Consider the following 13,880-nt stretch of genomic DNA (forward strand, 5'->3'; position numbering starts at 1 on the left):
GGGCTTGAGTTTGATAATAATGATATTTCTGAAGGAAAGCTATCAGGAACAACAATTCTTAAACATTATCAAGTAGATCTCTCAAGATCTAAATGGTTGAACTTTATAATCCTGTTAAGCATGATTTTGGTTTATTGAGCAATTTTTATTACTATCATCAAACTCACTCAGCTCATAGATGGGAAAACTAAAATTAATACCTCTAAGAAAACAAATGCTTAAAATTAAAAGTATGGATTCGTGAGCTTGTCATTCATGTTTCACTTGTCGTATTTGTAAATGATCTTCTGGCATCTGGATGCATTAGTAATCATAATTTTATAAAAAGTTTATGTGTCACCCAAATTGTCTTCAACCTTCACCTAACTTTTGTGTGGAGCAAGTTCAAATGCAAACTGAGAACTGGAACACAATATGCTTTTGTAAGAAATGCATTTGTAAGCACTTTGATTTCTTCATAATTATCTTTTGAGTTAGCCAAATGCCTTAGTCATGTGATTAGTGACACCCCATGAATGGTATTCCCACTGCCCCTATCTCCTGTTCAGATCATTAAGAAATTTTTTCTTAAAAAGCTATACAGATGAAAATACCTTAAACACTGTCAAAGTCCGAATTGATAAAATGAATACCACGCATGGTATTTCCAAAATATACAAGCCACTCTGCTTGAGAGATTAAGCAAAGATTATTAAACTGCTAAAACACTGTCTGGTGAATTTGACATGATAAAAGTGCGCCTGGATCTAATCACATATCAAGCGGATGCTCTGCACAGAAAATCATCAAATAAATCAGACATAATAATTACTTCTCTAAACCACTAAGAGATGACTGCGTTTGGGTGTCCAAGGTAATGCTAACTCTTCGTTTCCTCCCTCCAATCAATCCACGCGAGAACCACTGTCTCCAAGCCCCATCTCACTGTCAACCATCTCCTCTTTTGGTAGGCTGCCTCAAATAAGCAGAGTAAGTGATTGTCTCCAGAACAGTGAGCTTTCCCAGCAAAACATGCTCTTGATTTACATAAGCATCTGATAGAAAGCTTGAGAATCACTAAATCAAATGTTTATACACACCGCAGTTCCATGCCTCATGTTTGTCCGGAAATTCCCATTGGATCCTTCTCACCTCACAATCTACCTGTGATGAACGACAATGCAAGAATCTTAGTCTCAAACACGTGCTCAATCTTCAGAGAGTCTTGCGAAGTCACTGAAACACTCGTTCACTTTGGAGATGGGTTGCGTAAAGTATATATATCCCACCACACAAACTTTTGTTTGAGTTGATGCGAAACGAATATACTAGTACATAGCGCTCAAGAACCCTAGAATCGGAAGGTAACGAGCTCGGGATCAATGCCGGCGGGCGCCGTGCTGCCCTGGCCTGGATCGTGTGCCAGCTGCTTCGCAATCGCCATAGCGGTACCCAGGTAATCTTTGTGCTGCTGGAGCAGTGGGAGTTTGGTCCATTCCTTGTGTAATGTGGCCTTGGCGGTGGTGTTGATGCTGTTTTTCTCCTCGTATTTCCAGTTCCCAGTCTGCCACTCGAATTCGTAGAGGGGGAGAAAGCGCTGGCCGTAGTCCGCCACGAATTCTATGGCGCACAGCAAGAAATGGAACTCTTCCTTGGAGAGGAAGTATGCGAAGTTCAAGCGCGTCCATCCAGGTTTGACACCGCTATATCCCTGTGAGAGAAAAAAAAGTTCTTTCCTCGTTAGAAAAACCTCCTTGGTGAAAACTTCTATTGTTTTGCTTCTCAACCTCTTGAATTGCTGCTCGAAATTTCAGGGAGAGCTCATCACTGACTTTGAGAAGCGAGTGGCCGTAAGGACCAGCACACGAGCACCCTCCTCTCGACTGGATCCCAAACAAATCGTTGAGGAGCTTGGCTACAAACCGGCCTTGCAGCACGGTTTGCTGGATTCCACCGTTGGAATCAGTGGTCCGGACGAGGAACGAGACGATTGCTGCTCGTTTCACTTGCGTGTTCCCGAGCACCACTATCTTTCGGTTCTTGGACAACCGTTTCAACGCGGTGGTGATGAAGTTGTGCTCTCTCGACTCGATGAGACGGTATCCCATTTCTTCTTGGACAGTGAAGACAATCCCGGCTTTTATCCGCTGGAGTATGGAAGGTGTTCCAGCGTCTTCTCGGCTTTCAATGTCCTCCAGGTAGAGTGTGTCCTGGTATGAGTCTGTTTAGTGTTGGTTTTCTTTTTTCTTTCGCTGGAAAGGGAACTGACCTCTTTGTTGTAGTTGACGAAGTCTACCACTCCTCCACCTGTTGTCGACGGTGCGTGATCCTTGAGCTTGTAAAGCTTTTTGTTCATGCAAAGCAGGCCCGGTGTTCCTGGCCCTCCGACATACTTGTGTGGACTCAGCATCACAGCATCATATCCATCAGCCTTTTGCGATTGCATGTTGATCTTCACATATGGACCGCTGTTGATCAGATTCGGCAAGTAAGCTTCTTTTCGTCCTTGGTAAAAGATCTCGTCTTACCAGCTTGCGAAATCAAAACATGCTAATGCTCCATGTTTGTGTAGAAGGCGAGCGATGGCTCTAGTGTCCACTAAAACTCCCGTGACATTACTGCAAGCGGAGAAGGAACCCAGCTTTGGACGATCTGCGTGCTTGGGATTTTGTAGCTCCTCTTCGAGGTACTTCATGTCAATCAATCCATCCTCGGTCATTGGAACTTGAATAACCTGTGGTTTAAACAGCTGACAGATTGAAAGAAACGAAAAAGTCCAACCTCGGCAAGACTTTGGCTCCAGGGAAGAATGTTGGAATGATGTTCGTATGGGCCTATGAACACCAGCCATCTCTTCCTGTCATCGATCGCTGCCACGGCTGACTCTCTTATTTGGGGCGGCACAGACAAGCCCAAAAGTTCGTGGAGCTTTTTCACAGCTGCAGTGGTTCCAGAGCCGCAGAAAAAGAGAGCATCATCCTCAGTTCCTCCCAGGGACTCCTTGACATAACTCGTGGCCAGTTTCACCATCCGGGTGGTCTTCTCTCCAACGTAGCTGTCCTCGGCATGCGTGTTCCCTGAAACAGAATGCAGCGGGTCCAGATGTGCAGAAGAGAATTCACGGCTTCACTCACCGTAGGACGGCATGACGTGCTTGATGAGGAAGTTTTCAATATAGAACAAGCAGCGGCCAGAGGCAGTGTAATCGGCATAAGTGAGAAGCCTGCTGCCGAATGGTGTGGAGATTTGGAGCTGGGAGCCAATGATCTGGGATCTGAGCCAAACACACTTTTGCTCATCGTCAGAGGGGCTGAAGAACTTGAAAGGATTGGGCTTGAAGTTTGGCTGCCAATCCTCCTCGATGCTGGGAGTTATGTTGCTGATCTTGGAAGCCAACTTTGAAGCAAAGCACTTCATTGTCTTATTGGTGAGCACTCTCCTGATATGTTCACTACTTATAATTTGTAGTGAATTTTGTGGTAGCAAGATCTCACTACCCGTAGTATTTGTATAGTTTGGTTGTCAAGCTTGACAAATTCTAAGGGATTTGTCACCTGAGTGGGCTTGATTATGAAGTCTTAGTCTTTTGTTGATCTTGTAGATATTTGAAGGTACTATTCAAAATTAAGGATGTTATATCCTAAGATTTTTAACTAATTGGAAAAAAAGTGCATTTTTATTCATAAGCACTTCCTTTTTATATTTGAACATTGTCTCTCAAGTCGTTTTCTTTAGTTATTTACAACTACCATGCTTCCTTATAGGCTTTCTCGTGAACGGAAGTTGAGAGTCATAGCTCTTTCAAGAGCCCCACTCTCTTGACACCTCGGGTCAAACTCACGTTGGGGTAAACTAGACCTGAATCTCAACATATAGTGTGATAAGTCTAAATATCAATCTCAATATTGATTGAAAAAGAAAGGTGCACTCTTATTCATGGGCTTTTCTTTGTATATTTGAACCTTTATAGATTGTTTTTTAAGTCATTCTTTTTGGTTGTTTATAATCCACCATGCTTCCTTGTAAACTTCCTTATAAACAAAAGTCAAGAGTTGTAGCTCTCCCAAGAGGCTTGCCCTCTTGACACCCTACTCCTCAAGTCGAGTCCATTCGAAGGTAAACTGGACTAAACTTCCTTGTAAGCTTCCTCATGAATGGAAGTCAAGAGTTGTAACTTTCCTAAGAGGTTTGTTTTCTTGATACCCTACCCCACGATGGCAGGAGGTCGGTGTTGCTGGACCTGTTATTAGTCTCTGCCTAAGCTAGTTGAGAAACTGGTCATTACATGTGCACTTAGACCGGAAGGGCACTAAGGAAGGAAATCCTAAGTTGTCATTTAGTCAAACAGACTTGACACGGTGATGAGAAACTCATGATGTTGGCTGGCACTTGCTAGAGTTAGGAACCCCCACGATATTAAGCTTGGTCCCTTAATATCGCTAAATGATAGTTTACCGTGTCTACCAAACACCCTTGCTATCATGCCCTTAGCGTTAGTTTCATTTAGGTCCAAAATGCTATTTATGGAAAGTATCCAGATTTGCTCATTTGGCATATCTACAGAATGTAGAAATCGTCCTGAACACAATGGTGTTCGTCCCATGTCCAAATTCACAATTTAGAGACATTCCATATTTAATAAGTTTCAAGCTTGTCCCAGAGACTAACTCATGATACTAAGGGAGGCTTGGGGTGAAACCTCAAAGCATGTGTTCCTCAAGCGGGGGGGGGGGGGGGGGGGGGGGGCTTTAAAGGGTTCCCAATTTTTAGTAGGGATAGTGGGTAGGTCGGGCATGGCCGACCAACCTAAAGCATAGTCTAGCTCCCGCTTGCGTGCCTGTCCTTGTTCTACGTCCGGCTTGGGTCTAAGCCCAAGTTCCATTCTATGCTAGTTGGTGGAGTATCCATATCTTCACGTTAGACCACCGGTATGCCGAAATAGCGCCAGGCTCCGTTTGGCTCCATTTGCTCCTTGGGCTTTATGCTCGGGAGTTGCTCCGTGGTACGGTTTCGTCACTCCATGGCATCATGCTTGGGAGTTTGGCACCGTTCCTTCGTTCAGTGGCCCAAGGCACTGAACCTTGGGTTCCTATGGACACGTGGCATGTGACACGTGGCATCTGTCACGTGGCACAAAAAGGGTTTAGGTTCTGCTTCGTGGTGTTATTCTATGGTAAATCACCATAGGATAAAGGGTCAAAACCACGTGCGCTACAACTATTCAAAATTAAGGATGTTATATCCTAAGACTTTTAACTAATTAGAAAAAAAGTGCATTTTTATTCATAGGCACTTCCTTTTTATATTTGAACATTATCTCTCAAGTCATTTTCTTTAGTTATTTACAACTACCATGCTTCCTTATAAGCTTTCTCGTGAACGGAAGTTGAGAGTCATAGCTCTTTCGAGAGCCCCACTCTCTTGACACCTCGAGTCAAACTCACGTTGGGTTAAACTAGACTTGAATCTCAACATGTAGTGTGATAAGTCTAAATATCAATCTCAATATTGATTGAAAAAGAAAGGTGCACTCTTATTCATGGGCTTTTCTTTGTATATTTGAACCCTTATAGATTGTTTTTTAAGTAATTCTTTTTGGTTGTTTATAATCCACCATACTTCCTTGTAAACTTCCTCATAAACGAAAGTCAAGAGTTGTAGCTCTCCCAAGAGGCTTGCCCTCTTAACACCCTACTCCTCAAGTCAAGTCCATTTAAAGGTAAACTGGACCAAACTTCCTTATAAGCTTCCTCATGAATGGAAGTCAAGAGTTGTAACTTTCCTAAGAAGTTTGTTTTCTTGATACCCTACCCCTTGGGTCGAACCTACTTGGAGGCAAACTAGACCTACCAAATGTCAATTTTAACATATGGTGTGACATGTGCAATTGAGGCTTACCAAATGTTAATCTCAATATATGGTATGATTCCCCTAGTTAACCAACAAAAATCTTAATATGTGGCATAATTTCCCTAGTTAACCAACAAAGTTAAACTTGAAATCCCTCTATGAGAACCTTTTCATTCGGGAGCATTGACTCGTACTTGACCGGGATGAGCAATCTGTGCAGGCTATTCACGTCGCTGGCGGTCAGCTTCTTGCCAAATAATAAAGCCCAACGAGATGGATCGCAGGTGACGAGAGGATCCTTGCGTTTCTGGGGTCTCCACTTGTGACACTTCGATTTCTTGGTGTCTCCACTTGTGACACTTCGATTTCTTGGTGTCTCCCACCGCTTGAATCGTGCCATCTTCACCAGAGGAGGAGGAATCTTTCACCTCATCAGTCCTTGAACTGAAATCTCGATTGCACATCGTCTTCACAAGTGCCTAGTGGATTATGTCCTATTTTTCCAATTCAATTTAGGAGAAATATAGTCAAGGAAACAACATGTTTTGTCAAGCTTGACAAATTCTAAGGGACCCACTAGAGATGGGGCTTGATTATGAAGCCCTTGTCTTTTGTTGACCCTTAGAGATATTTGAGATGTGATATGGAAGAACTTCATGGGGAGTTGCCATTGGGAAAGACAAGGGAGTGGTCCTTGGAATGCCAAATTTCCTGAGAAGATGACACTTGAGAGTTTCGAGAATTTCGAGACTTTTGGACAGACTTTGAATGGGAACAACACAAGAAAGAAACTAAACAATACTTTACACTATTAATCTCCTATGAATCTAAGATCTTACTGTGTTACAGTAGCTGAAAGTCCAAGTCCAACTTGGAGAGCTATAAATCTTACCCAAAGTTTTCATGAGAAAGGAGAACAGATATGGATGTCACATGGAAGGATTTGAGTGTGAGTGTGAGCAATGGGCGGGTGTTGCTGGAGAGTATGTGCGGCTATGCCCAGAGTGGCCAAATCACGGCGATCATGGGTCCTTCAGGATCCGGAAAGTCCACCTTGCTCGATGCGCTTGCTGGTATAGTTTTCCAAGATTGATTTGGGTTTGGGCAATAGATTAAAGCTCCAGATTCTTGCATTGTCATTCATCACAGGGAGATTGGCCAAGAACGCAAGGCGAGAAGGATCCATTTTTGTGAATGGGAATCTCCAGACGAACATGAGGCATGGGACTGCGGTGTGTATAAACATTTGATTCTGTGATTCTCAAACTTTCTGTCATAGCCCTATGTGAAACAAGAAGATGTTTTGCTAGGAACACTCACTGTCTTGGAGACAATCACTTACTCTGCTCAATTGAGGCTGCCTCACTCACTGCCCCAAAGCCAAAAGATGGAGATGGTTGAGAGTGTGATCACTGAGATGGGGCTTGGAGATTGCAAGTATACAGTGGTGGGAGGTTGGTTCTCGCGTGGATTGAGCGGAGGGGAGAAACGAAGAGTGAGCATTGCTCTGGAGATTCTAACTCAGCCATCTCTTTTGTTCATGGACGAACCAACCAGTGGTTTAGACAGGTGAATATTTATGTGAATCTTAAGTCCGGTTTATCGTAATTTTTATTTGATGTTTTTCTTTGCAGTGCATCCGCGTTTTATGTGATTAAAACAATTAAGAACCTAGCTACTTCAAAACGCACCGTTATTATGTCAATTCACCAGCCAAGTAGCGAAGTGTTTGAGCAGTTTGATAATCTTTGCCTACTATCTCAGGGAGCACTTATATATTTTGGAGATGCCATGGAAGCTAGCACGGTACTTTTCTCAAATTTAATATTATTTATGTTTTATATTTTATTTTAGTTCTTCGAGTGTGCTGGATTTCCTTGTCCTCTCCGAAGAAATCCATCAGACCACTATCTTAGAGTTATTAATTCCGATTTTGACAATGTTCAAAACAAATTTAAGGTATTCATTTGTACTGTTTTCTAGAGATTTTTTTTCTTAATATTCATCTTAATCTGAACAGGAAGATATTGAAACTGAGGAAATAATTCCATCTTCTGAAGCAATCAAAGCACTTACAAATGCATTTCAAAATTTGCATTTAAGCTCCCTCCACACAAAAGTTGACATTCTTTGTGTGACTAAGGTGAACCTTCTAAACAGTTTGTGTGACACACCTGGTGCAAAGGTAAATGACTTGATTTTTAAAAATCTTATGATTACTAATGGATTATTATTTATAGAATGAATGCATCCAGATGCCTCAAGCAGGAGTTCTCCATCAGCTTTCCACGTTAACTAGAAGATCATTTCTAAATATGACAAGAGATATTGGATACTATTGGCTGAGAATCTTTGTGTACTTTATGCTTAGCATCGTTATTGGCAGTATATATTTTAATGTCGGCACTAAATACAACTCCATTGCAGTAAGAGAATACCAAAAAAAATTCCTAACCATGGTTAAGCTTGTTTGGTTTTCTTTAGGCAAGGATTGGCTGTATGGCTTTTATTGGTAAATTTCTTACATTCATGTCAATTGGAGGTTTTCCATCTTTCATTGAAGAGATTAAGGTATGGGATAGTTCTAGAATTGTTTTGTTTTCATATCCAATGCTATTTTCTTCAGGTTTTTAATCATGAGAAACAGAATGGTTACTACGGTCCCATTATGTTTACTCTCGCAAACACACTCTCTTCTATTCCTTATCTCCTTCTTATTTCGTTGATATCAACAAGCGTGTTTTATAATATGGTTAAACTTCACCCAGGCTTTGATCACTTCATATTTTTTGTGTTGAACTTATTTGCATCTGTGACTGTGGTGGAGAGCTTGATGATGTGTGTAGCCTCAATTGTTCCCAATTTTCTCATGGGAATAATTACAGGATCTGGAATCTTGGTAAAATCTCTTTATATTTCTTAAACCGTTTCTAATACGATTTTTCAGGGGTTATTCATGCTTGTTGACGGATTTTTTAAACTTGCTAATGAACTGCCAAAAGGCTTTTGGAAATATCCAATGCATTATATAGCATTTCAAACATATTTACTTCAGGTAAACAAATATTATTTATTTTCTTGAAACTAAAAAAATTGATAACAGGGTCTTTATGAAAATGATTTTCAAGGGCTTGAGTTTGATAATAATGATATTTCTGAAGGAAAGCTATCAGGAACAACAATTCTTAAACAGTATCAAGTAGATCTCTCAAGATCTAAATGGTTGAACTTTATAATCCTGTTAAGCATGATTTTGGTTTATCGAGCAATTTTTATTACTATCATCAAACTCACTCAGCTCATAGATGGGAAAACTCTGATGTTTAGGACCTCTAAAAAAATAAATGCTTAAAATTAAAAGTATGGCTTTGTGAGCTTGTCATTCACGTTTCACTTGTCATATTTATAAATGATCTTCTGGAGCTGCATTAGAATCATAATTTTATAAAAAGTTTATGTGTCACCAAAATTGTCTTCAACCTTCACCTAACTTTTGGGTGGGGCGAGTTCAAATGCAAATTGAGAACTGGAACACAATATGCTTTTGTAAGAAATGCCTTTGTAAGCAATTTGATTGATCTTTTGAGTCAGCCAAATGCCTTAGTCATGTAATTAGTGACACCCATGAATGGGATTCCCACTGCCCCTATCAATATCTTCATGTTCAGATCATTAAGAAAATTTACCTCGTGTTTGTCTGGAGATTCCCATTGGATCCTTCTCACCTCACAATCTACCTGTGATGAACGACAATGCAAGAATCTTGGTCTCAAACACGTGATCAATCTTTAGAGAGTCTTGCGAAGTCACTGAAAGACTCGTTGACTTTGGAGATGGGTTGCGTAAAGTACACACAAACTTTTGTTTGAATTGATGCAAAACGAATATACTAGTACATAGCGCCAAGAACCCTAGAATCGGAAGGTAACGAGCTCGGGATCAATGCCGGCGGGCGCCGTGCTGCCCTGGCCTGGATCGTGAGCCAGTTGCTTGACAATCGCCATAGCGGTACCCAGGTAATCTTTGTGCTGCTGGAGCAGCGGGAGTTTGGTCCATTCCTTGTGTAATGTTGCCTTGGCGGTGGTGTTGATGCTGTTCTTCTCCTCGTATTTCCAGTTCCCAGTCTGCCACTCGAATTCGTAGAGGGGGAGAAAGCGCTGGCCATAGTCCGCCACGAACTCTATGGCGCACAGCAAGAAATGGAACTCTTCCATGGAGAGGAAGTATGCGAAGTTCAAGCGCGTCCATCCAGGTTTGACACCGCTATATCCCTGTGGGAGAAAAAAAAGTTCTTTCCTCGTTAGAAAAACCTCCTTGGTGAAAACTTCTATTGTTTTGCTTCTCAACCTCTTGAATTGCTGCTCGAAATTTCAGGGAGAGCTCATCACTGACTTTGAGAAGCGAGTGGCCGTAAGGACCAGCACACGAGCACCCTCCTCTCGACTGGATCCCAAACAAATCGTTGAGGAGCTTGGCTACAAACCGGCCTTGCAGCACGGTTTGCTGGATTCCACCGTTGGAATCAGTGGTCCGGACGAGGAACGAGACGATTGCTGCTCGTTTCACTTGCGTGTTCCCGAGCACCACTATCTTTCGGTTCTTGGACAACCGTTTCAACGCGGTGGTGATGAAGTTGTGCTCTCTCGACTCGATGAGACGGTATCCCATTTCTTCTTGGACAGTGAAGACAATCCCGGCTTTTATACGCTGGAGTATGGAAGGTGTTCCAGCGTCTTCTCGGCTTTCAATGTCCTCCAGGTAGAGTGTGTCCTGAGTTTGTTTAGTGTTGGTTTTCTTTTTTCTTTCGCTGGAAAGGGAACTGACCTCTTTGTTGTAGTTGACGAAGTCTACCACTCCTCCGCCTGTTGTCGACGGTGCGTGATCCTTGAGCTTGTAGAGCTTTTTGTTCATGCAAAGCAGGCCCGGCGTTCCTGGCCCTCCGACATACTTGTGTGGACTCAGCATCACAGCATCGTATCCATCAGCTTTTCGCGATCGCATGTTGATCTTCACGTATGGACCGCTGTTGATCAGATTCGGCAAGTAAGCTTCTTTTCGTCCTTGTTAAAAGATCTCGTCTTACTTACCAGCTTGCAAAATCAAAACATGCTAATGCTCCATGTTTGTGTAGAAGGCGAGCGATGGCTCTAGTGTCCGCTAAAACTCCCGTGACATTACTGCAAGCGGAGAAGGAGCCCAGCTTTGGACGATCTGCGTGCTTGGGATTTTGTAGCTCCTCTTCGAGGTACTTCATGTCAATCAATCCATCCTCGGTCATTGGAACTTGAACAACCTATGGTTTAAACAGTTGACAGATTGAAAGAAACGAAACAGTCCAACCTCAGCAAGACTTTGCCTCCAGGGAAGAATGTTGGAATGATGCTCGTATGGGCCTATGAACACCAGCCATCTCTTTCTGTCAGTGATCGCTGCCACGGCTGACTCTCTCATTTGGGGCGGCACAGACAAGCCCAAAAGTTCGTGGAGCTTTTTCACAGCTGCAGTGGTTCCAGAGCCGCAGAAGAAGAGAGCATCATCCTCGGTTCCTCCCAGGGACTCCTTGACATAACTCGTGGCCAGTTTCACCATACGGGTGGTCTTCTCTCCGACGTAGCTGTCCTCGGCATGCGTGTTCCCTGAAACAGAATGCAGCGGGTCCAGATATGCAGAAGAGAATTCACGGCTTCACTCACCGTAGGACGGCATGACGTGCTTGATGAGGAAGTTTTCTATATAGAACAAGCAGCGGCCAGAGGCAGTGTAATCGGCATAAGTGAGAAGCCTGCTGCCGAATGGTGTGGAGATTTGGAGCTGGGAGCCGATGATCTGGGATCTGAGCCAGACACACTTTTGCTCATCGTCAAAGGGGCTGAAGAACTTGAAAGGATTGGGCTTGAAGTCTGGCTGCCAATCCTCCTTGATGCTGGGAGTTATGTTACTAGCCTTGAAAGCTGACTTTGAAGCAAAGCACCTCATTGTCTTATTGGTGAGCACTCTCTTACTTTGCTTATGATACGTTTGCTACCTATAACTTTTAATGAATTTTGTGGTAGTAGGATCTTATTACTCGTAATATTTGTAATTCATTTTTACTACTAATTACTGTAAGTTATTATATTTGTAATACAAAACTGCTTTAGATAGTTTCACTGCCTATAAGTATGGTATGAAATGCTTTAGTAACTCCTAATATGGTAAGGAAATAACATGTTTTGTCAAGCTTGACAAATTCTAAGAGACTTATCACCTAAGTGGGTTCTTTGTCTTTTGTTGACCATTGCAAATCCCACTTGATTACTTTCAAATATCTATAAGGTCAACAAAAGACTAGGAATTCATACTATTCAAATCTAAGAATGTTATATTAAATATTTTTAATCAATTGGAAAAGGGATGCATTTTTATTCATAAATTCTTTTTTTTTATATTTTATCCTCTATAAATTGTCTTTCAAATCATTCTTTTTAGTTATTTATAATCCATCATGCTTCCTTATAAGCTTCCTTGTAAATAGAAGTTGAAAATTGTAACTCTCTCAAGAACCCCACTCTCTTAACACCCTACCTCTTGGGTCGAGCTCATCCAAAAGCAAATTAAATTTGCCAAATGTCAATTTTAATATATAGTGTGATAAATCAAGTTTGTAAACAAAAGTTAAAAGTCATAACCCTTCCAAGAGCCTCACTTTCTTTACACTCTACCCCTCAAATCGAGCCTACTTAGAGGCAAATTAAACTTGCCAAATGTCAATTTCAATATATGGTATGACATACTATACTTTTGGAACCCCCCACAGCCCCCCCCCCCCCACCCCCCCCCTAGGGGACGATCACTTTGGGCTTTCACCCAACTGCCTGTATTAGTATTCGGACTCGAACTCGGACTCGAACTCGGACTCGGTCTCGGTCCCGGTTTCAGACTCGGACCTCGGTCTCGGTTCCATCTCGACTCCATCTTGGACTCCATCTCAGACTCCATCTCGGGTCCATCTCGGACTCCATCTCGGACTCCATCTCGGGTCCATCTCAAACTCCATCTCGGGTTCATCTCGAACTCTTCCACGTGTTATGTGTTAGTCCTTTTTGGGTCCCTTTTTAGAGCCTCGCTTATTGTTCGCTTCATGCTCATTTCTCGAGCACTTTGTTGGGAGTTCCATGTAAGCAACCAAAGAGAACGACTCGAGAGATGATCCATAGGGTTCAAATATAGAAGGAAAGGGCCCATGAACAAGAGTGCACCCCCTTTTCCAATCGGTTAAGGGTCTTGGGATACTTAAGGTTAAGCATCCTTGGGTTTGAATAGTACTAGGCTGGGTGACCTCCCAGGAAGTCCAAACTTAGGAGCTTACATTTGGTATCAGAGCGGTCTCAGGTCCGACTCTGTTGGTTGGCTTGGGGAATCACAGCACATGTTAATTGACATCTGGGTTCTGTTCACGAGGGCGTGAACTTGTAAGGAAGCATGGTGGATTGTAAGCAACCAAAGAGAACGACTCGAGAGACGATCCATAGAGTTCAAATATAGAGGGAAAGGCATAAACAAGAGTGCACCCCCTTTTCCAATCGATTAAGGGTTTTGGGATACTTGGGGTTAAGCGTCCTTGGGTTTGAATAGTACTGGGCTGGGTCTCTCGACCTATCAAATCAGAGCTTTTAGTCCAAACATGTTACGCTCGTTTGGCTTTCGCTTCAACCACTACCACATGGCACCTTTCCGGCTCCACTTTGGGGCCTAGGGATTTTGTGTCTCACAACTCCACCACCCATAGACGAAGTTCGATGTCCTCATCGAATGGTAAACCCTTTTATAAAGTAACACTCGTAGGTATTACCATTTCCATCCTTGGCACCCAACCAATATTTGTTTATGGTTTGACCCCGAAGGCTCACTATGCCTTGTCCATCCTCTAAGGAGCATAGTCTCTCCAACCTAGAGACTCACTCAACCACTTAGGGTGGTTTGCTCCCTTTTATTGGTTCAGTTCTCGCTAAATCCGTTAGAGACACCCTCTCTAACTCAATTTCACTACTCATTCTTGAGTAGTCTTAAAT

The 13,880-nt window shown here is 42.5% G+C and overlaps 4 protein-coding genes across 4 annotated transcripts in view; 2 read left to right on the forward strand and 2 right to left on the reverse strand.

The window, feature by feature from the left end:
- Window positions 1–977, forward strand: part of LOC9636185 (ABC transporter G family member 15) — a 4,561-nt gene extending 3,584 nt beyond the window's left edge. Inside the window, exon 5 of the mRNA XM_024684710.1 lies at window positions 951–977. Within this exon, the coding sequence (XP_024540478.1) occupies window positions 951–977 (27 nt within the window). The remainder of the gene's footprint in view (window positions 1–950) is intronic.
- Window positions 978–1,330: 353 nt separating this feature from the next.
- Window positions 1,331–6,229, reverse strand: LOC9635555 (probable cysteine desulfurase). The gene is given in 6 exon segments (XM_024684711.1): window positions 1,331–1,690; window positions 1,767–2,189; window positions 2,249–2,447; window positions 2,508–2,716; window positions 2,719–3,103; window positions 6,024–6,229. Coding segments are annotated over 6 exon segments (1,782 nt in total).
- A 522-nt stretch (window positions 6,230–6,751) lies between these two features.
- LOC9636186 (ABC transporter G family member 11) lies at window positions 6,752–9,198 on the forward strand. The gene is made up of 11 exons (XM_024684712.1): window positions 6,752–6,902; window positions 6,979–7,061; window positions 7,109–7,398; window positions 7,464–7,635; window positions 7,684–7,788; window positions 7,850–8,014; window positions 8,070–8,255; window positions 8,314–8,400; window positions 8,456–8,728; window positions 8,777–8,884; window positions 8,933–9,198. The coding sequence occupies exons 1-11, from the start codon at window positions 6,752–6,754 to the stop codon at window positions 9,179–9,181; spliced, it is 1,869 nt and encodes a 622-aa protein (XP_024540480.1). The 3' UTR covers window positions 9,182–9,198.
- A 542-nt stretch (window positions 9,199–9,740) lies between these two features.
- Window positions 9,741–11,805, reverse strand: LOC9635556 (probable cysteine desulfurase). Its single transcript, XM_002979825.1, has 6 exons — window positions 11,523–11,805; window positions 11,170–11,465; window positions 10,917–11,122; window positions 10,654–10,852; window positions 10,177–10,599; window positions 9,741–10,100 (listed from the first exon to the last, which is right to left on the reverse strand). Exons 1-6 carry the CDS (start codon window positions 11,803–11,805, stop codon window positions 9,741–9,743), a joined length of 1,767 nt encoding a protein of 588 aa, XP_002979871.1.
- Window positions 11,806–13,880: the final 2,075 nt, after the last annotated feature.

This window comes from Selaginella moellendorffii, unplaced genomic scaffold (genome assembly GCF_000143415.4).
Source record: "Selaginella moellendorffii unplaced genomic scaffold, v1.0 SELMOscaffold_42, whole genome shotgun sequence".
Classification (NCBI taxonomy): domain Eukaryota; kingdom Viridiplantae; phylum Streptophyta; class Lycopodiopsida; order Selaginellales; family Selaginellaceae; genus Selaginella; species Selaginella moellendorffii.